General features: G+C 51.3%; 8 protein-coding genes across 8 annotated transcripts; 6 read left to right on the forward strand and 2 right to left on the reverse strand.

Annotated features, from left to right (window-relative positions):
* Positions 1-389: 389 nt before the first annotated feature.
* Positions 390-630, forward strand: HETIRDRAFT_28617 (uncharacterized protein; the record flags this gene model as incomplete). The annotated part of the gene is made up of 2 exons (XM_009544863.1): positions 390-461; positions 535-630. Coding segments are annotated over 2 exons (168 nt in total), but the record flags the coding sequence as incomplete, so codon positions are not given.
* A 395-nt stretch (positions 631-1,025) lies between these two features.
* Positions 1,026-2,452, reverse strand: HETIRDRAFT_425732 (uncharacterized protein; the record flags this gene model as incomplete). Its single annotated transcript, XM_009545714.1, has 6 exons — positions 1,026-1,083; positions 1,139-1,214; positions 1,279-1,437; positions 1,490-1,851; positions 1,899-1,966; positions 2,093-2,452. 6 exons carry the CDS (start codon positions 2,450-2,452, stop codon positions 1,026-1,028), a joined length of 1,083 nt encoding a protein of 360 aa, XP_009544009.1.
* A 263-nt stretch (positions 2,453-2,715) lies between these two features.
* On the forward strand, positions 2,716-3,344 carry HETIRDRAFT_123936 (uncharacterized protein; the record flags this gene model as incomplete). The annotated part of the gene is made up of 5 exons (XM_009545715.1): positions 2,716-2,935; positions 2,990-3,008; positions 3,068-3,118; positions 3,178-3,238; positions 3,297-3,344. 5 exons carry the CDS (start codon positions 2,716-2,718, stop codon positions 3,342-3,344), a joined length of 399 nt encoding a protein of 132 aa, XP_009544010.1.
* A 4,149-nt stretch (positions 3,345-7,493) lies between these two features.
* On the forward strand, positions 7,494-8,522 carry HETIRDRAFT_381810 (uncharacterized protein). Its single transcript, XM_009545716.1, has 5 exons — positions 7,494-7,633; positions 7,682-7,811; positions 7,864-7,952; positions 8,017-8,133; positions 8,190-8,522. The coding sequence occupies exons 1-5, from the start codon at positions 7,527-7,529 to the stop codon at positions 8,455-8,457; spliced, it is 711 nt and encodes a 236-aa protein (XP_009544011.1). The 5' UTR covers positions 7,494-7,526; the 3' UTR covers positions 8,458-8,522.
* Positions 8,523-9,494: 972 nt separating this feature from the next.
* On the forward strand, positions 9,495-11,270 carry HETIRDRAFT_314447 (uncharacterized protein; the record flags this gene model as incomplete). The annotated part of the gene is made up of 1 exon (XM_009545717.1): positions 9,495-11,270. The coding sequence occupies one exon, from the start codon at positions 9,495-9,497 to the stop codon at positions 11,268-11,270; it is 1,776 nt and encodes a 591-aa protein (XP_009544012.1).
* A 418-nt stretch (positions 11,271-11,688) lies between these two features.
* On the reverse strand, positions 11,689-13,590 carry HETIRDRAFT_123938 (AAA+-type ATPase; the record flags this gene model as incomplete). Its single annotated transcript, XM_009545718.1, has 9 exons — positions 11,689-11,940; positions 11,994-12,158; positions 12,226-12,350; positions 12,399-12,489; positions 12,548-12,618; positions 12,669-12,814; positions 12,880-12,991; positions 13,042-13,476; positions 13,536-13,590. The coding sequence occupies 9 exons, from the start codon at positions 13,588-13,590 to the stop codon at positions 11,689-11,691; spliced, it is 1,452 nt and encodes a 483-aa protein (XP_009544013.1).
* A 155-nt stretch (positions 13,591-13,745) lies between these two features.
* HETIRDRAFT_449836 (uncharacterized protein) lies at positions 13,746-14,349 on the forward strand (the record flags this gene model as incomplete). Its single annotated transcript, XM_009545719.1, has 4 exons — positions 13,746-13,916; positions 13,966-13,973; positions 14,025-14,226; positions 14,287-14,349. 4 exons carry the CDS (start codon positions 13,746-13,748, stop codon positions 14,347-14,349), a joined length of 444 nt encoding a protein of 147 aa, XP_009544014.1.
* A 356-nt stretch (positions 14,350-14,705) lies between these two features.
* HETIRDRAFT_458142 (uncharacterized protein) lies at positions 14,706-19,590 on the forward strand (the record flags this gene model as incomplete). The annotated part of the gene is made up of 11 exons (XM_009545720.1): positions 14,706-14,754; positions 14,813-14,874; positions 14,952-15,404; positions 15,490-15,999; positions 16,053-16,109; positions 16,166-16,309; positions 16,370-18,071; positions 18,127-18,440; positions 18,493-18,624; positions 18,685-18,930; positions 19,035-19,590. The coding sequence occupies 11 exons, from the start codon at positions 14,706-14,708 to the stop codon at positions 19,308-19,310; spliced, it is 3,945 nt and encodes a 1,314-aa protein (XP_009544015.1). The 3' UTR covers positions 19,311-19,590.
* Positions 19,591-19,598: the final 8 nt, after the last annotated feature.

The following is a 19,598-nucleotide window of genomic DNA, read 5'->3' on the forward strand; positions in this document are numbered from 1 at the left end:
CCTGCTCCATGTATTACCATGCGTCATGGGGTGCTCGTGAAATTGAAATCGTAAGTTGCGCTCCAGGACTCAAGTGCTCAGCAGGAGGAGGCAGAAGAAACATGAGATGATCGATGATTTGAACGGACCGAGATCGCGATGCCAGATTTTGTTGGACAAATAAATAAATAAATATTAAATAAATGCAACTAGATGTCAGTGAGGTCAGCGACCGGTCGGATGTCACACGCACGTCTCTCTCTTGCTGCCCCACGTTCAGCAGGATGTCTGCTCTTCGTTTGTGCAGAAATCTCCCTCGTTACACGACCTCGACAGCATCGGCATCGCGATGTAGACACTTTGCCACTACGCAGCGCCTGCGCCAGGCGCAGGAACAGCAGCGCAGTCCACACGCTCAATTCTACTCAGATCTCGTGCCGGGGATGATCCCAATCGCCCTGCTCGGTTCGGCGGTATACATGGTGCGCAATCTTTTCATCCCTCTTGAACCGTACCCTACCTCGGACCATCAGAAGCCAATTACATTCAGTGCAGGCTCTGCAACTGCTCCAGTCACGCCTGTCACATGAAAAGCACCTTGACGAGGCGCGCTCACGCATCAATGAACTGGAGGCCGAAATCGATGCATTGCTTGAGCAGCAGCAAGCACGAACCTCTGGCGTTTTGGGCACCGCCACGCCAGTCAGTGCAGACCCTGCATCCGGCGCCCCGAAACCCAGAGGATGGTTCGGTCAATTCTAGTAGATGCGGACCGGTGTATAAGTATGTAACCGCAGAATTCTCTTCGCCACATTTTCATGGTGAACAAAGAAGTTTTGACAGTACGCTTCGCGGCAACTTCGACTCATCTTCTCTCATCTTGCGATCATTTTGTTGCAAATCTCCTGACGTCCGGAGATCCTTCCATATAAATTGATCGAGATCAGCTCACGGCTTGAAACTATATACCCGTAAGAATCATATTAGAATGGAAGTCAAACCCTATATTTGAAGACCGGATGATGCGAGACAGTAAACAGAATCACTCAGAAGGTTAGATTCTTTACAAGGACGTTCCTGTGGCGATCGTAGAGTTTGGCCGAGCTGTTGTGAACAGATGTCAGAAGGGTTCTCAAATCGTTCAGAATTCGCCGAGTACCTGAGTACGGCCGAAGCGAGGCCAGTAAAAGTCTTCACTGTGTCCTTCCCGCGTTTTAATTTGAAGACGTCGTATGCTGTTCGCCGGAGTGATCGATCAGTGCCGCATATCGAAAAGCAACTGTGGGTGACCCGACTCACAGACAAACATCAAGTCCATTATCAGCTTTATTCGATTCATCTGGAGCCAGTGATCCTGACGCTGCAATCGCTGCAGTTCTGTCTCATCAATCTTCGTGTTGCGTGGGGTCGATTTGGCCGTCGCGCCAGTCATGGAATCGGCAAACAGACGTGATTCCACTGTCTCGCAAGTTGAGTCACCGGGTTGAAATGGAAGGACCGGTCTCTTTACCTTCACGCTGCGAGTTGAGAATGATGCTGCGTTCAACACCATTCTCTACAAGGTTCACAAGGGTGCTGGCAAACCAACAACAGTCGGCTATGCGTCCGGCTCGATCGCCAGTACGCTTGCCGAGAAGGCCAAGTTTTGAGAACGTTGCGATATCATCCGCAAACGCATTCACCAGCTCAAGTAGCACGGGTGGTGGTGCATGGAGAAACGTATGCAGCAGGGGCCTGGGTGTCGACTCCTTCATATTGGAAGGCCTATCTGGAGGGTATATAGGAGCAGCAGAATGCTCGGCCATGATAGATGTCAGTGGAGAGAGCCAGTTGAACAGAATGAGGCATTTCCTGCTCTGCGCTTCAATACGACTAGACGGAGAATGACGAATAGAATGGAAACCTTGTAAGAGAAAGACCTGATACAGTCGACTCCAAGCGTTTGACTAGCCCGGCCCCCCAATCGGTTCTTCTTCGTGATGAGCGCCTCAAAAGGGAATAGTGAAAGAGTAAGTAGACGCGCAAAGAATATTGCATCAGTTTCTAGACAATTCATCATTAATACACAGCAGGACATTGTAAGACGCTACGCAAGAAATGGGAATGTGCTCACGAATGCCTTGTCCCTGCCGTTGCTTGTCTTCAACATCTCGCGCCATATCTCCTCCTTCCGTACGCGAGCTTTGGCATTCACCTTAGCAGTATCCTCATCATCATCTATTTCCTGTTCGAGGTCTGTAGGCCTTTCCTCCATCTCTTCATGACTGGTGTATACTTCCGGCGTATAAACACTGGCATTTGGCGAGATGATGGATGTTCGAGGGGTACGTGGGGGATGCGCAGAGTGTGGGTTCATCTGGAAGCCACTGTTTCCCATTCCCTCGAATGATGTAGGATAATATGAGCCATCGAGAGGCGAGGAAGATGATGAAGCATGGCTAGGCAAAGAATTGGGAAAGGAAACAGAAGACATGACCAGACTCGTACGTTCTATAGGGTATGCTGCAAGAGGCCGTGGAAAATGAAGACCGACAAAAGTTGTCGCTAAAGCGTCAAAGATACGTCGAACACCGAACAGGAGAAGCGCGATGAGCTGACACGTGGTGACCACTGACGCTGACGCGCACGGCAAACAGCAACCAAATAGACGCCCCCGCCTCCTCTCCACGGCGTTCTGAGTCTCAGGAATCTCAGGTCTCGGGCTACATAAATCCAGGCCATACACAGCCAACGACGATGGCTTCTGCGACTCTTCCTGGGATGCGCTCACCTATGACGCCTCGCTCAAATGCACCTTCTCCACGTCCTAAATTTGACTCCGATTTATTGAAAGCCTATGTCAAGAAGTTGCTCTCGACGACTCTTCAGGGTGCTTCTTGGCCAGAGGCGCGAGATCGAGACCGAGTACGGGCTTGGATGAAGGAAATTGGTGAACGAGTAAAGGAACGGATGATAGGTACGTATTCATCGCCCTGCATGCTCTATGTTGACGACCAAGCTATGAAACCAGAAATTGAGCCCCGAGGCTTGTGAGTCTTCCTCTCCCAAAATAACACATGATCAGGCTAGTGCTGATATTTGACCCCAGTAAATATATCGTCCTAACACAGATCAACGAGAACTTGGGGCAAGGCGGACGGTGAGGCGGGGTCACGTGAGATCCTCTTGCTAACCTGCTGAAATGATTTGACCTCGCAGAGCAGACATGATATGTCATTGGGAGGATTCGGACACCGTTGTGCAAGAAGTACTCGTAAATGTAAGAAGACTGATCATTCAGCCGAGATCGTTGCCTGACGAGACGTACCATAACCTAGGACTCTCTTATCTGCATCTGTATCGCATTCGCCGTGCGGACTGTATGACATGTTTGTTGTCGCCATCGGCCACCCGTGACACCCCTTTCTCGTACAGTATAGCCCAGTATAACCTTAGGGATACCCGTCTTTCTCACATCTTAATACCAATTTCATTCCGGATCTACTCGCTCTTCAGACGTTCCGTAGGTCCAGACCCTATTCTTCCAGGACTGGCGCTACCAGAAGGGATGGCCGCTTTGGCACTTCTCATCTTCCATCGGCGGTTCTCCTCTGCAATGGTACATTCCGAGATCGCTGCCTTCCCTCGCCTTCGTGAGTTTGTCCTTCGCGGTTTTCTGCCGCCGGGTTGTACTATTATTCAACTGGGCCCGCGCGCATCTTCATACATTCAGTCTAACTTTGTACTATGCCACACAAGAACTCGCTATAAACAGCACCATGGAGCCTTATACCTATCTTGGCCCAATCGGCGAACCGCGGTGCATGTGGCCCTGTGCTACAAAGATCTTATTCAGTGAAAGTGGTGCATGTCGTCGGAGAGACCGTGATGGCGGAGGGCTAATATGAGGTGGGTCAAGCATGGTTGTGGTAACCGTAACGTAACGTGTGTTCCCTCCCTTGGTTATCGAAGTCCGCATCAGAAAACCCTCATTTGGTACAATGCCCCATCAACTACCCTTCCATACGTGGGACTGGCGCAGGGGCTTACAACTAACATACATAAGATCTATCCTTCCATGCAGTGCATCATTACGATAACGTACGCATGAAGATCCCAGGATTGGTCGGTGAAGAACAATGGCCTGGACTGCGAGCAATGTGATCTCGGATCTATGCCTATCCCCAAGCATGGAAGTGAAACGACAAAGCACTGTTATTAGTATGTGAAATTGCAGCTCTAGACGCAGGAATGCAAGTATGATGGTTATGTTGCTCGGACCCGAACACTTGTTCACAGGACGTGCTTCTGTTCACGGAAGTGGTGGAGTTCGCATTCGCTTGCTCGAAAATCAGTCTGATGGGCAGCACCGCAAGAAACAAGACAGAGCGTGAATCCCAAGTAGAGAGGCTGATGGACTTGGTGTAAGTTTCTTCTCGGAGAGGGGTGTTGATGTGATTGCGGGCCGTCCGTATCCCGCCTTGAGAATTCACAAAGAAGTCATGCACACCCACTGGTACTGATCAGACAAATTGATTTGAACGACCAGGCGCTTCATCAGCGCGTTCCTACTTCGGTGTTCTAATGTGCCAGAGGACCCTGTACACTCTGAATCCCGCTCGATTGAAAGAACATTGCTCAAATCTGGAAGGAGGCTTCGCCCTTGTGGCGTTTTTTTGTTGTCGGCGGAGCAAAATTTACGGCATCCATGGACCATATCGTAACCTGGTGAGAGGTTTGAGCTCATCTGAAGTTCTGCCGAGTGTCCTGTAAGTACGCGAGACTATTGGCAACTCTCAGTCTTCATATCAATCGACAAAGAGAAAAAAATGCTGATAGCGAATATTTGGATATGAGAAACAACTTACCTTTTCACTGATAACTAGCAGCGAACCTTTTCTTCTTAAGCTTTCAATGATGTCGTAGTAGCCTAGTCAGAACTCAGCCGAGAGGGGTCGGCTCATATGAGGTTGTTCTGCAAAAATATCGGGTGCTCTCCAAAGCAGAGTCCAAGGCAAAAAGAGAGCGTATATATATCAAATAGCAATACTTACATGGCCTAGCGGTACGCTGAGGCTATAGCGGGATCAGGTCATTCCGCAGCTTCCCACGAGAACCAGGCCTCCATGGTCATATGCTGCATAGGACGTAAGTTGTTGCGACGTATGTCAACTGGACGAGGAAACAAGACACCGCGGGCACCCTGCTTGGGGCAATAGAGCAAGCGAAACCCGTCCGCGGGAAAGATCAAAGATAATCAACGGATACCTAGTCCACCACCTAGGGTCTCACCACTCGGGGACCTACCGCTCCATGTATCTGGCGTGAGGGATCTGTTCTCTTCTTGACTATCGAACTTTGGACTGTGCCTTCGAAAAATTTGCCCAGTGCTAAGAAAGACCTGGCGAAAGAATACAAAAGAACATGCTGTATTATTCTTCTGCCTTCCTTTCAATGGGCCGCCGGTTAGTGCAGGCTTTGAGGGCAATATAGGCTGTCAGACGAGGTCAAAGCCCCCAGTCTTCTTTAAATTCGTATGGGCGCGGTGGCCGTCTTGCATGCTGGAAACAGTTCCATACCACCGTGGTGTACCTGTTGACAATATGCATGTGAGTAATCTTAAAAACGGGTTTTACTTTTCTGTTGTAAACGCGGGAACCCACGGGGAAGTACGTACGCGCGTGGGATCGCGAGTGAGCTCGATATGGTGGCATGATCCAATCTAGTAGAGTACTTGGTCCCACAAGGTGGTGCGGACCGACGATGCCACGACAATTTCACACCAGTTTCTTTTGAATCCGGCGCGTCTGGCGACAGCCAGAGGAGATCAGAAGGTTTCCGGAAAGCATACGACAAGACAGGAAGATTTCGGCAGCCTACGGGGGAGTTGCTCACCATCAGTCTTAGAAGCAATTCGGTCATACCGAAGCGTCTCAGGATATTGTTACCCTCTTTGAAGGATAGCTTCGTGGGAGGACAGGCAGGTTAGGAAGCATAGAACTTTGAAATGCGAAGATTCACTCAAAGATCCCCGAGAGTTGCGCAGTACCTCGTAGCTTCGATGCTAGACATCTGATTATCCATGTCATATACAGTCATAGCGATGCCGTCAGAGAGGACCTGGGGAGAGTCTGAAAACAGACCGGGACAGATACTCTTTGCACTACGGAGACCGTTGTGGGCATGCGCAAAAGGTCTCAGAGGCTATTTCAGACGTCTCCGCTATGGTCCTAGAGTAGACCGAAAAAAGAGCGAGCGAGGTTCGGAAAATTACAGACCAATGACATACCGCTGGAGAATACCGAAGACCAAAAAAGAATCAGCGACGTCCTGGAGCAAATGGAAGACAAGAAGGGATATTACTCACGGTTCTTCGTATACACCACCAGGGACAGGGCCACTGCCTGCCTGGACCCAGCGGGACATGTAGAGCCAGTGAGCAGACCTGAACAATGAAATTACATACCTGATCAGTGACAGATGTACTGGGGACGCCGCTTCACTTAGAGAGGCTACAGCAAGCGGCAACGTTCAGTTTTCGGACTCAATTACGCTATTGGGTTTTACGGACAGCCTGAAATGACTGCATGCGCAGTGAAAAGCTTCGTATAGACAGGCTGTATCACCTGTGAGATCTTCGCGCTGGTGTGTCGGCCCGCGACATGTATTCTGTACTAAACCTCTTCGCTGTTCAACGACAGGTTCTGAGTCATGTGATTTCTTTATGCTGTTGGTGACTGTTCCGCTTTCACCTGACTAAATCATCTCCAACTGATAAGTGTCGACTGTTGAACTCAATTATATTCGACCAGGTGAACGAATGCTTACTTTGGCGTTAACATTAATCATTTCACCATACCAATCGATATTGTGGCTTCTGATACCTAGGTATGTGGTTGATTGTTCAAGCATATAGATATCTTCAGCTCGAAATTCGACAATAAATCATCACAAGGCCTCATGCGGAATCGCCGTTCCTTGCCTTGAACCGTTCTGTGGAAACTGAGACTGTGTCAGCATTTACGCTCTGCTCGAGTTTCTACGGGAATGGAATCACGTCATGCTACCTCCCGAGCGTGTACTCCGTCAGAAACAAGATGTCGCCTTTAGAATATGGGTCCGAGGTGCGTCTGCTATCAAACACCACCGATTTGAGTGGTGCCGTTCTCTTGAATGTTCCGGTGACTTGACGCATTCGGATCGGATGCAACGCGTATCGTATACACTATCCACCACCATAACGGATGTTCCGCCGTCTGGTCCTTGCAGTCACTCGCTATGTTCGTGGATGCGTGGTATATGCGAGTTAACTTTTACACAGTATCGGTAAATCTTCACGAAAACTGTTTGAAATTTCTCCAGACAGGCCTCGAGCTAACCATGGAGACTCGGCCATCGGGCTACTTTTCTGGCATGTGACGCCGCAGGTGCAGTTGTCTTCATTTTTGAAGCTGGAGGGCTTACCAACTGTATTGCTCATCGTCCCGTACCCGACGCCGAAATATTGAAATTATGACTTCGCTCAAAAACATCGCGCACAGCACCATCGTGCACCAAATTCTCTTGTAATGACAGGCGCTAACGATCACATCTCTGAGTCGCAATTTTTTTCGCTCCCACCAGATATTCGGAGGCTCCGTGATGTGGTTGCAGAACAGGGATGGGACGAAGCCTGGTATGTCCTTTTAGGAATCACAGTCTCATCGAACTCATCTTATCTCAGGAAGCAAAATCTGACACCATGGGAGGACCCTGATGTCTACGATGTGCAACCGGCCTTGCGAGAACTGATTGATTCATCTCGTCTGCAGCTTCCCACTACAGGAAAGGCCCTAGTGCCCGGATGCGGAAGAGTTCGTATCGATTCACGTATGCTCACTAATGTGCTGATGTACATCTTTCCAGGGCTATGATGTGATACACATTGCATCAAGCCTCGGGCTTGAAACATTGGGAACTGATATCTCATCTCAAGCTATCCAAGCGGCGAAAGAGTGAGAGTTGACGTTGAATCATCGCCGTACTGCTCCCTCTGATGCAAGTCTCCCACCTCGCCAGGCGTCTGGCATCTGTTCCTGGTGCTACAGCTTCTGGAAAAGTTTTCTTTCAGGAAGCTGACTTCTTCAGTATGGCTTTACCTGAAAACGAGCGCTTTGATCTTGTATATGACTATACGTACGTAAACCTCTTGCATTTAGGGTCTCTCATTGAGAAGGAACGACCTATTGTAGATTTTTTGTGGCTATTCCGCCCTCGAGGCGCAGCGAATGGGGTCGACAAATGACCGCGTTGACGAAGCCTGGCGCCTACCTGATTACCCTTGCATTTCCTCTTGGTCTGGATCCTAACGGAGGGGGTCCACCGTTCTTCATGACACCCGAACATTACCACGAAGCACTCGCTGGATGGACGAAGATCCTAGATGAGGTGCCGATAGGGAGTAGCCCAACTCACAAGAACAAAGAGAGGATCATTGTATGGAGGAAATTTGACACATGAGTAGCGCACCGCTTGTGATAGAAGCCATACTGAAGCCATATAGTGAATGCATGCATGTTTCTTTGAATATCGACGCAGAGCCTTCCTCGAAGATAGCAGTTGAGTCGCGGTCCACATATGTACTAGCCAACATAGATGGAAGTAGATGGAGGTCGTTGGGTCGAAAGACATTCGGGTCCACTGGTTTTGACCGAGTTATTCACATGTAGGTCAAGCCTGGACGTCCGTCCACTCGGTGTTAATGGATCATGACGAGTGCTCCGAGCACGCATCCAAGACACTGGAATGTAACAATCGGCCGGTCAGGTCGGCTTGTACTGGGCCTTCAAGACGTCACGGCCACCTATCTTTGTCGATATAGCGGCTGCGGCGATCGCTCGTCATCTTTGACAAACATGCCGTCTCAGACACTTGAGAAGCACATTGACCCGGGCCAGCACGTTGTGCTCTGTGCAAGATCTTTTAGGAGGGTTGGAATTGAATTTTTGGTGCAACCCTCATACCTGAGAAGTATCCTAGAAGTATCGCTTATATCTTGTACAATACTCAAGATTTTGACAATGCGCCATGATTATGCTCGGGGCGGAGTCGCTTGGGCTGTGTTCAATTACGGGGGCGTTGCTGTTATGCACCCATAGAATCTAGCTACATCTCTTTAAAGGCAAAAGATTGCTCAAATCTGAAGACTGTGCGATTTTCTGTATTTTTTTCCCAATTTTCTGCGACTCGTTAGAGGTTCGCCACCTCATAACTTACGACGAATCGCCGGTCACGTGGCTGCAACTTGTTCAGCGGATTGAGAACTTGGTCCTCCACATGGGCGAATGCCATCTGGCCCAAAATACTCATAACGCGACATGTCCAGACGCGTTCTCCGAACTCTGGAACGCACACATATTCTCTTCTCCCTCCCCCGTAGTGTCACACGATGCTCTACATCAAAAATACGGACAATCAGCACTTCCCTCTCTATTCACGATCTCGTCAATATGCCAGCGATGGAGTCAAGTCCACGGCAAAAACTGCTGGATATCAAAATGCGGGACCTGCTGGACAGTCTGGACAGCAGCGTTGTAGATCACCGAATAGCCTGGGGACGTTATATCGACGTCTTGAATTTCCTTGGCTTGGAACAACTCCCTTTAGAAATCCACCAGCGCGTCCTTCGAGGGTGTGTCCCCACCGTCACAATGATGCGGTCGTCCAGCGCTAAGCAACTGCGTACACGATACTATCCGAGCGAGCCACACGAGTACGAATCGCGTTTCCAGTCTGTCATTCGCAATATCCGGTCGGCTGGAGAGATTCCGACCGTGGATGACTTCAACTTCATACTGGAGCACTTTGCGGCGGTGGGGCATTATTTGGGGTCGCGTTGGGTTATCAAGGAGATGGCTTTCCTCAATGTCGAACCTCGAACAAAGACGTACGGTCTGTGTTTACAGGCTTTGGCACATCGCTTGCGGCTCCCGTGCGCAGAGGAATTGCGACCACGGCTGTTGGAAGATGTGACTGCAACCTGCAGGGAGTTCATCAACGATATGTGGGCCAATAATAAGCCATTCACTTCAGTCAACATGGACCTGGCTATACGAATCCTACGAGAAGTGTCCGACGACGAAGGCTTTGACCGATTGCTCAAACTCGGCTACGGCATAGATCTTTCCTTCCCCGACGGAATGCCTGCGGAACTCACAGATCGAGAGATAGCAACTGCTGTGTCACAAGGAGCTAAACCCACTAGGCCATCCCTTCAACCTCTTTCGACCGCAGCACTTAATACCATCGTCGACACCTTAGGACGTTCAGGTCGAATATCTAAAATGGTGCTTGCGTTCGAAGTCTTGACCCAACCACTTCCTCAGACATCGACGCCGCCTTCCTCTTTCGAGGATGAAGAGGACGACAATTTCCCCCAATCATCTTCCTTCCTCCCACAATACCGGTTCCCCCATGCCAAACCTAACATCACGACGTATAACATGCTTGTTAGACATGCAGCTAAGGCGGGACACGCAGTCTTTGCGCGACACTACGTACTGCAAGCGCTAGAACAGGATCGAATCGAAGACAGGCGTGTGCGTGGAGACGTTCTGCGTCTTCCTCTAGATTCAATAGTCGCGCCTAGTCTAGCCGTTAATAGGGGCACTCTCCTTCCAATCTTTGGCGAGGCGAATCGAGACAAGAACATCGAGCTTATGCGGTTCACGCACAAAGCAATTGAACGCATTCTGCGGCGGAAAAATGCGGATATCCTGTATTACGAAGAGTGGAAGGTTACAAGACTGGGCGAGGAGTCTGATGGTATCGAAGCAGAATTCGTCTCTGAGACCCAAGAGGAAGGGATCGGCATAGACGATTCTGTCGATTCTGTTGATTCTGTCGCTCCACTCTCATTTTTTACTCCGTCTACCTTAACCGACTCCGCCCCATCACCTACACTATCATTGCCTGATGTCGATTCGGACACACCGGCTATCTCACCACCGCCAGCTCCGAAGGTCTTCAATGTTAACCTTCACCTCGATATCCTATATCGTGACAGAGCCGAACTCGAGGAACTTTTGAACCGCGTTAACGATGTTCTGAGTCGTACGCTTCAGCGCGTTAAAGAGCGGCTAGGGAGACGGGTGTGGGGAGCGAAGGACATCTATCTTGCGACCCAAGGTCGGTCGCAGGTATCGCGAGAGCACTGGAGGAAGATTGTTAGGTATAAGGATGTAATACGACCACAACGCTCATCTACAACCGCACGGTCTGGAGCACGGACGTCGTCGTCTCGTCAGCAATGGCACTCGCCATCGCCATCATAGCCTGTGTATGGTCCGTACTCTAGTAGCATTGATCGTTTTACTGTATCGACTTCTCATAAATCGTACTGTTCAGGCTCCGAATACAGCCGTGGTAGTGCTCTTCAACGCTCCTTGCATATATATTATGTGCGTCGTGCCAACCCCATACTTTGCGAGTTTGTGCTGATCGTTCATATCGCCCGGCTCAGAATCTTTTGAGACGCGGGATGGCCGATGAACCTGTAGCCAGTCACAAGCGTTGAACATTACTCGGAGGTTATCTGTCAGAAAATGCAGTAACGAGGAGCGCAAAGTGATAATGCTACAGAGTGATATTATCCGTCTAGGTATGATCCCTGAAGTCCAGCATAGCAAAGAAGCAATAAAAGCACACAGCGAAGGACATTCGAAAGACGAAGAGTTCATGCTTCTTGTTCGTTCAATTCTCGAGCCTCTTTCGCTCGACACTGCTGCTATCAATCACTCTTTCCATCGCGTTGAGCCATACCTCGACGGACGTGCCCAAATTGTGGTTTCCAGTAACAGGACCATTTTTGCTCGCCGTGCCGTTTGTGGAGGGTTTGATTGTGGATAATACGGACGTAGGTGCTGGGACGAATCCGAGTCCAATATAGCGCGCCTGCGCGAGTACAGGAAGACGACGCAAAGAGCGTCCAGACATTCCTTGATCCTGCGGAGAAAGTGAGTACATATGACTGGACACATGTAATTGCGTGGATGTACTCTGCATTTTTGCGCGAGTGAAAACAGGCACAACGCTACATGCTTCGCCCGCTCCCGTGGCGTTTGTTCTGAGGGTGCCGCGGGTATCGTCGCTCCGCCGGATGTCCATTGGGAGGTCGGGACAGTGCGAGCATATAGTTTAGCTTCCTTAACTTCTGGGATGTCCTTTCAGTAACAGAAGATCAGCGGTGTCCACAATTCATACGAGGCGGAAAATGCATTGGATGCTCACAACCGGGGTGACAATGCCTTTGACGATGAGCTCAAGGAGGCATGTGCGCAAAATTGCATAGATCGCTTCGCGTGCAGGAAGGTCGACATATTGGACGATGTCTGCGCGATCCACAAAGGCTGAGTCTAGTAATAGTCAGATATATGCACTCCGGGGGGGTTGGGGTTTTTTACCTATGGCTTTGGGGAGGTTGCTTGTAGATACCACGAGGACATTCTTCTTGTGACGGAGTTTGTCCAGCTGTGTTAGCAGCGCATTTACCACCTGGGATATGGTGCATCAGCTGAACAGAGTCAGATAGGCCGATGAGTGCTCCACTGACTCGAAGAGCGTCAGATGGCTCTGTGCCTGCCATAGCGCCGGCGCGCGCAGCTGTCAAGGACTCGACCTCGTCTATAACACATGATGAGTGTCTTCCACTACCAACAGGCGAGTTGAAATACCAATAAGTACGACCACGAAAGTGTCCTCGTCATCCACGAGGTCCATCACACTGCTGAACAGACGTTGGACGAGCTTTCCAGACTCAGAGAACCACCGGGAAAACAGCGAATGGGAATTGATCTCGAGAAGGCGTGCATGAGAGTATCTTGTGTCATGGATAAAGAGGTAAGTAGTGCGAATATGACATCCAGAGAGGAGCGAGTTACGTACCGCTGCGACAATCGAATGGAAAGCTTCTGCGCGAGTGCGCGGCACAAAGATGTCTTGCCTGTTCCTGGAGGGCCGTGGAGGAGCACGACACGATTCCATGAGACGATATTGACTGAACTTGGGTCAGACAACCATGGATCGATTGCAGATGAAGTGGCTTACAATCGACGTTTGCATCGCTGAAGAGGACAGTCGCATATATGTAATCCAACAGGTTTAGTTTCGTGTCATCCTCGAAGATGAGGCTTTCCCAGAGGCCATCCCACATCCTACTCGGCAGCTCACACACGCTTGCCGCCATGACTTCCTCGCCCTCGCCACCCCCCGAGCTTGAAAACTCCTCAGACGCATCAGCCTCCGTTGGTTGATAGACATGGATCTGCAGTGCTGCTCGTTCAACGGGTATGGATGACGTTGGGCAGGGCGATTCGCACGCGACAATTCGCTCCACGCAGGATGAGAGGACTGGCATGTCTTGCCAGCCATCCAGCGTAGACGGGAGTGCAATGGCTTCGAAAGACGAGGTGATATATTCGTGCACTGAATTTCTAACAGTCTCGAAGCGGGTGAAAGCGGTTGGTGAAAGACGGACTTCGACTGCAATGGTGGATATGATTAAAGCAATATCGGGGCGAAATTAAATGAACACAACAAACCATGAACGGGCCATGTTAGCGAGTTAGAAACGGAGGCAGAGGGTTTTTCTGCCATTTGAGGTTTCGATTGGTGGCCTTGATAGTTTCGGGTGAAGAACAAGTCGAGCTTCAAGACAGTTCAAGACGCGTGTTTTCAAATCGAATAGCCAGCCAAACAACGCGTCAACAAATCGACACACGTGCTATCTTTTACCTTTGTCTCTCCTCATCATGGCCGACTCCAATGATCAAGCCTGTGTCGATTGTGCTCCTTCTAGGGATCTCTTTTCACAAATACAGGATAATACAGCCACGAAGATCTACGACCCAATAGACCCGACTACTTTCGTACCGCCGACGCCTGGCTCCCCGCCCAGCGTCGCCATTGAATACTGTGACCGAGTGAGTCTTTACAAGTATGAATTCAGCTGTCGCTGATTGTGAATGGCAGTGTCGGTGGTAGGTAACAATGTCATTTCAAAAGCAGCGTAGATCTGAGCATCACCTTAGGCTTCACAGGGCGACATGGGTATCAACTGAGCTATTCCTGACATTTCCTGCGCCCGCCCTAAAAGGCGTGACGATAATTCCTCTCAATTCCGAGGAGACATCTGGTCGTTTTCGTGTATGGTTGACTTTGGATCAGGAGCCGACCCCTATTCTGGTATGGGACCGCAAGGTGGAGGGGAAGTTCCCTGAACTGAAAGAGCTGGTAAGCCCACCAGCTTGTCGAAGCACGCATGTACATTTTCGATACATCCCGCGCACTCAGAAACAGCGTATTCGAGACCATATCCAGCCAGGGAAGTCGCTGGGGCACTCGGACAAGAAGTGACGGACAGGTACAACAGAAGGGCTTCATGAGAGCTCGAGTGGTGTGTGTCCGTTTATTTCGCCCGATCCTGTATTACCATTGTATTGTAATGTCACAATGAGCGAATGAAACGAGATGAGAGGCGTCCTCGCTCTATCTGATCCGTTCTAAAAACTTTGGGTGGGGTTTGTTGCAACGCGTCATGCAGAAGGAAATGTTGAAACAATCGCAGCGGTTACTCAGCCAACGCGCCGGAACGTTGTGGCCGAGTGTGTCTGCGAAATTGGAAACGCCAACTTCTAAGTTGAACCCGTACTGTGCTCATGTTCCGCTTCTCCTCCGGCTAATCCTCGAAATACCACTCTTGTATCATCAACATGGATGACTCAAATATCGCGAAACTCATACAGCAAGCCAAAGCCAATGGTAATCAGACAACCTCGCAAATCTCGCGTCATGATCTCATTCTTTCGACCTGGTGTAGATGTCGACGTCAAGGTCGACGCCGTGTCCAAGATGCAGGCCGAATTCGAGGCTGGAATAGAGGTCAGTCTACCGTCTGCTTGAAACGCGTGTCCGTCGAATGTTGTCTGACCACCTCCGTCAACCTCATTCGCTTGCAGATCACGGAACCGGACGTTCTCATCCAGACCCTCAAGGTGTGCCTGCGCACATCTAACAATCATCTATCGAGTGCAACGCTCTCAGCCCTTCCTGCGTTCCTCCCTCTTGTGCTCTCATACGTTACCTCCGCTCCTGCCGTCAGGCCCTCCACCTCCGTCTCCACTTCATCAACTAGTTCGAACGTCGATGCACCCACCCTTCGTCAGGTGCTCAGTGCATTCCTTCCTACCGGAGGCATCATTGATCGCCTTGGTGAAGCGCGTGAACGTCCTCGAGAAAAGGCTAGGGAAAGTCTTGTCCTCATCGGTGGCTTTGCGTTTCGTTTGGGAGGGGGAACGTCGTCTATGGCCCGATCTAGAAGCGGCAAGGAGACGGAGACACCTCTGCAGATGTTTGAACGCTTTTTGAAGGATGGGGGCTTGGGAAGCAAGGTTTGGAGGGTACGCGAACAAGTAAGTTAAATTGTTTTTGCAACCGTCTTCAGAACGTCATCTCCACATCTTACTACTCATGCTATTCCAATTCACGCAATTCTAGGCCATCCTCACTCTTGTCCACATCCGTCGTACACATCATCTTTTTCCTATTCGGCCCTACCTCTCTCTCCTCGTTGAAGCCTTAGAGGACAGCGATGCAAACGTACGGGATACTGCACGAGCCTCCATTGTCGAGCTCTTCACCGGCCCAGGCGTCACAGATGCAGCGCGCGCAGACCTCAAGAAGGAGATGACAAAGAAAGGCGTGCGCAAGGGCATTGTTGATGGGGTGCTCGCAAAGGTGATCGGCGGAGCGAGCACGCCCGGAAGCGAAGGCTCTGAGAATGGTGATTCAGGCTCTGGTGCTTCCAAGAAAGACTATGTGCCGCCGAGCTTGATGTTAAAAGGACGGAGGCCAACAACGGGTTCCGAGGGTGCGCCAGGGCCGAGTGGGATGTCCCGTACAGTGAGTCAAGGGAGTGTGAATCAGTTGGCGAGGCCTGCAAGTCGGGCCGCTGTCCCATCACCGCCGCCAGGTAGTGATACAGCTACTGACGTGCAGCCTGTATATGTAAGTGCCTCGATCACACGTTCCACCGAGTATCAATGACAGTATCATTCTAGGTCGCATCGAGTCGGGACCTAGAAAATGAACTCAACGGAATGTTTGGAGCATTCGAGGTGCATTGAAATGTTGAGGTGACGTGGGTCCAATCGTATGCTGATATTTACAACAGGGAAAAGAAACAGAGCATAATTGGGCCGCTCGCGATCGAGCTATCGCGCGAATACGTGGTATGCTGAAGGGTGATGTGCATCTTCGATACACAGAAACTTTTCTCGCGCATCTCAAGCAGATAGTTGATGCGTCTTTCAAAACAGTAAGCTGCTTCATCTGTGTTTCACCTATTTCGTTGTGTCTTACTTCATTATTTCTACAGCTAGCGAGTTTGCGAACTATCGTCGCGACGAGTACCTGTTCATTTTACTCAGAGCTTGGATTAGCACTGGGCCCAGCTCTCGACCCTATGTGCGAGCAGATCCTCCTCAACCTCCTTCGAATGGCTGGCTTCACAAAAAAGATCGCGGCGCAGGCCTCTCAAGCTTCTGTGTCTACGATCATTCAAACGACCTCTGGACAGCCCCGCACTTTCATTGCGGCCTTTTCAAATACCCTCCAAGACAAGATGACCCAGGCACGTGCCTATGCTGTCGAACACCTCAAGCTTTATATCGAAACGCACGCTGAGCGCACAAAGCATACCATCGAGTCGACGGGCGCTATCGAGACGCTAGATAAAAGCGTCAGAAAGGCGTTGCTCGATGCTAACGTAGGCGTACGTCAAAATGCGCGCGCGCTGTTCTGGGCTTTCGAAGGTGTGTGGAAAGAAAGGGGTCGTACCATCCTCGAAGCGCAGGACGCACTCAGTCGAAAGCAGCTTGAGAAGGCATGTCCAGATCCACAGGCGCTTTCGAACGTGCCTCCGTCAGCAGCTGCTCCAAAGAAAAGCAGCGTTGCGGCGGCGATTGCGGCGAGTCGCGCAAAAGCGAAAGCCATTGCCAATGCGCCACCATCGCTGCGGCATCAAGCAACATCAACAGCGCGCACCATTTCTCCTCCGAAGCGGTCTATCTCGCCCTCTATGTCGTCGGGAGGAGGTTTCGAAGGCCAGGCGGCGTCGCCACTGTTGCCACCGCTCCAAACAGCGCCTCGATCCCGAATTTTGTCAAATCCAGGTCCAAGGTCAATTCCTGGTGGTCGGGCAGTGTCGCATTCGCGAACTCCTTCTGGCGGGTCTGTCCCGTCCAGTTCTACAGCGGCCCGCCGCCGACCGTCGTCGCCGCTGGTGCCCTCTGTACCGTCCCCTCCTCGGGGATCTGTGTTGAGACAAGCCATGTATACTGCGTTGCCGGCTTCTCCTCCGTACACTACAGTGACTCCGCCCTCACCAGCACCTTCTCGCAATCTGACTGCCGCCCATCAAGCAATGCAAAGCAGGACATCGTTGATGTCCAGGCCGTCCGCTGCCATGCCCTCTTTTGATGGGTCTGAAGAGCCATCTCTCCTCATGGCTGTTGCGATCCCACTTCCAGACGACAGCGACTCGGACATGGATATGGACATAGACGAGCCGAACTTAATGTCTTTTTCGAGTCCATACGAGAAATACCCGCCCCGCGCGCCTTCAACGAACTCTCCCACGAACTCGTTCTCACCGCGTTCGAGTGGCTTCAGACCAGAACTGTCCACATCCTCACCACCCACGGGTGCGCATCAGCCAATCATCGAGGACGCGATGCGTGCCCGCGCGGAACAAGCAGAGAGCGCGGCAGAGAGGCTGCTCGAGTTAGTCGAGCCGGAAGATGAGACACTCCAGCAACCGGCAATGCACTCTTCGCTCCTTCTCAGTTCTAACGCTGCGACTCCTAAGGTGAAGGCCCAGTCGGTAGTTCCCCCGCGCCCATTGACCTCGACCGTTCGTCCACCGGTCACCCCTGTGGCCAAGAGATCTGCTATCTGGAAGCAGGCGGCGGCGTTCCAGGATAGTCCAGCGTATAACGGGGCGGCTTCTCTCATGACAGATGTGTTAAAGCCCGTGCAGCCAAATAATGATAGCGCATGGTGGAGGAAGCGGATGGCCTGTGAGTCTCAGTGATTATATCTGCCGCTTCGATGGTGCTAACCAATCTCATGCAGTGATCAATCAGCGGCAGAGGGTGCGTGCGAGAGACCCTGCCAAACAAGTCAATGAGCTGCAGAGTTATATTCTTGCTCTCGATCAAGGCACTGCGGACCCTACCGTGCTCCAGAATATCGCATTGTTCTGCATCTCTCATCCCGCTGCAGACCTCGCTTCACCGATAAGCTCGAGTCTTTCCATGTCCCCCAGCCCATCGCTCTTCCTGTCCACGCTGAATCCTGTGACTTCTTCGAACCCCAGTCTGTGGACCGATAATAAGAATTTTGACCGGCTATTTGCAGCGCTGAAACAATTCCTTGATCCAGATCGGGTAGGCGTTCAACGCGAGTTCTGGGTACGCGTGTTGATTAGATTTCTTTCAGACCGAGCAGCAATTGGAATACGGTTTGATCGTTCTGTGGGAGATACTAGAACATCAGCCACTGCACATAGAAGGGCGAGAAGCGGATGTTTTTGCCATCCTTCTGCGAGTGAGATACTCCAACAAGCAACAGGTACGCCCACCTCGCCCCGCAGCACCCTGATCAGCTTGGTCTCATCTATTTCTGGCGCAGATCATGGAGTCTGCGAATACGATCCGGGACGCTATCACAGGCCGCTTAGACCCGGTTTATGGTTTGACTACCCTGCATGCGAGCCTTCTCGTATTTCAGCTGGAAGACCCGCCGGCATCGTCGTCGGCCGAAACGAAAGCGAGCACATATGCGTACGGACTGATCGCGCTCGGAAAGTTCATATTACGTCTCCCGGCCGAAATCCTCGAAGAAGAGCTTCCTCGCCTCAAGAGCCTCCTCATCTCCGTGCGTCTTCTTTCCCGCTTTACCTTCATTCCTCTTTACCTCTGTCCGAAATCACTCCCGTCCACGGCTGACCGGCTGACCGTCGTCACCGCACATGCACACAGGCCCTCAACGACACGCGTTCGCTCGTCGTGCGCGAGTCGGCGGCAGCAGCGATCATCGCAGCGCAGCTGGTGCTCCGCGACGAGACGCACCTCTTCGCGCTGCTCGACGGTCTCGCGGACGAGAAGAAGAATCTGCTGACGTACCTCTTTGACAAGCACGGCGCGCGCGGCGCGCCGGGTGCCGCGCCCTCCAGCATCGATCGTCTCGAGCGCGAGATGCGCAGGCTCGACGGGCGCACGAGCACGCCGCCTCGCTCGGTCGCGACAGGCGCATGATGCGCGACGGGCGATCCGGCGCGTCGAGTCGATCTCGGACCTCCTCACTCTCTTTGACGGCCTCTGCGTGCCAGTCCACTATCCTTGTTCATTTTTCATGTTCGTTCGTCTCCCATTGCTGACTCGCGTCGTTTCATCATCGACGAATATCCAAGCCTCGCCGGCGAGAGGCACCCTGAAGTTGTGCCCTTCCCTCTCTTATCCATAGATACCTACAGTCACTGAGTCGTGTTCGCTCTTGACCCATATAATGCAATGCACTCCGACATTTCCGACCCCCCGTTTCGT

Source organism: Heterobasidion irregulare (genome assembly GCF_000320585.1).
Source record: "Heterobasidion irregulare TC 32-1 unplaced genomic scaffold scaffold_03, whole genome shotgun sequence".
NCBI lineage: Eukaryota > Fungi > Basidiomycota > Agaricomycetes > Russulales > Bondarzewiaceae > Heterobasidion > Heterobasidion irregulare.

Coding starts and splice junctions, on each gene's coding strand:
- HETIRDRAFT_381810 (XM_009545716.1), top strand. CDS start 7,527: ATGACAGGCGCTAACGATCACATCTCTGAGTCGCAATTTTTTTCGCTC. Junction 7,953..8,016: donor GCTATCCAAGCGGCGAAAGA/GTGAGAGTTGAC, acceptor CCACCTCGCCAG/GCGTCTGGCATCTGTTCCTG. Junction 8,134..8,189: donor GATCTTGTATATGACTATAC/GTACGTAAACCT, acceptor GACCTATTGTAG/ATTTTTTGTGGCTATTCCGC.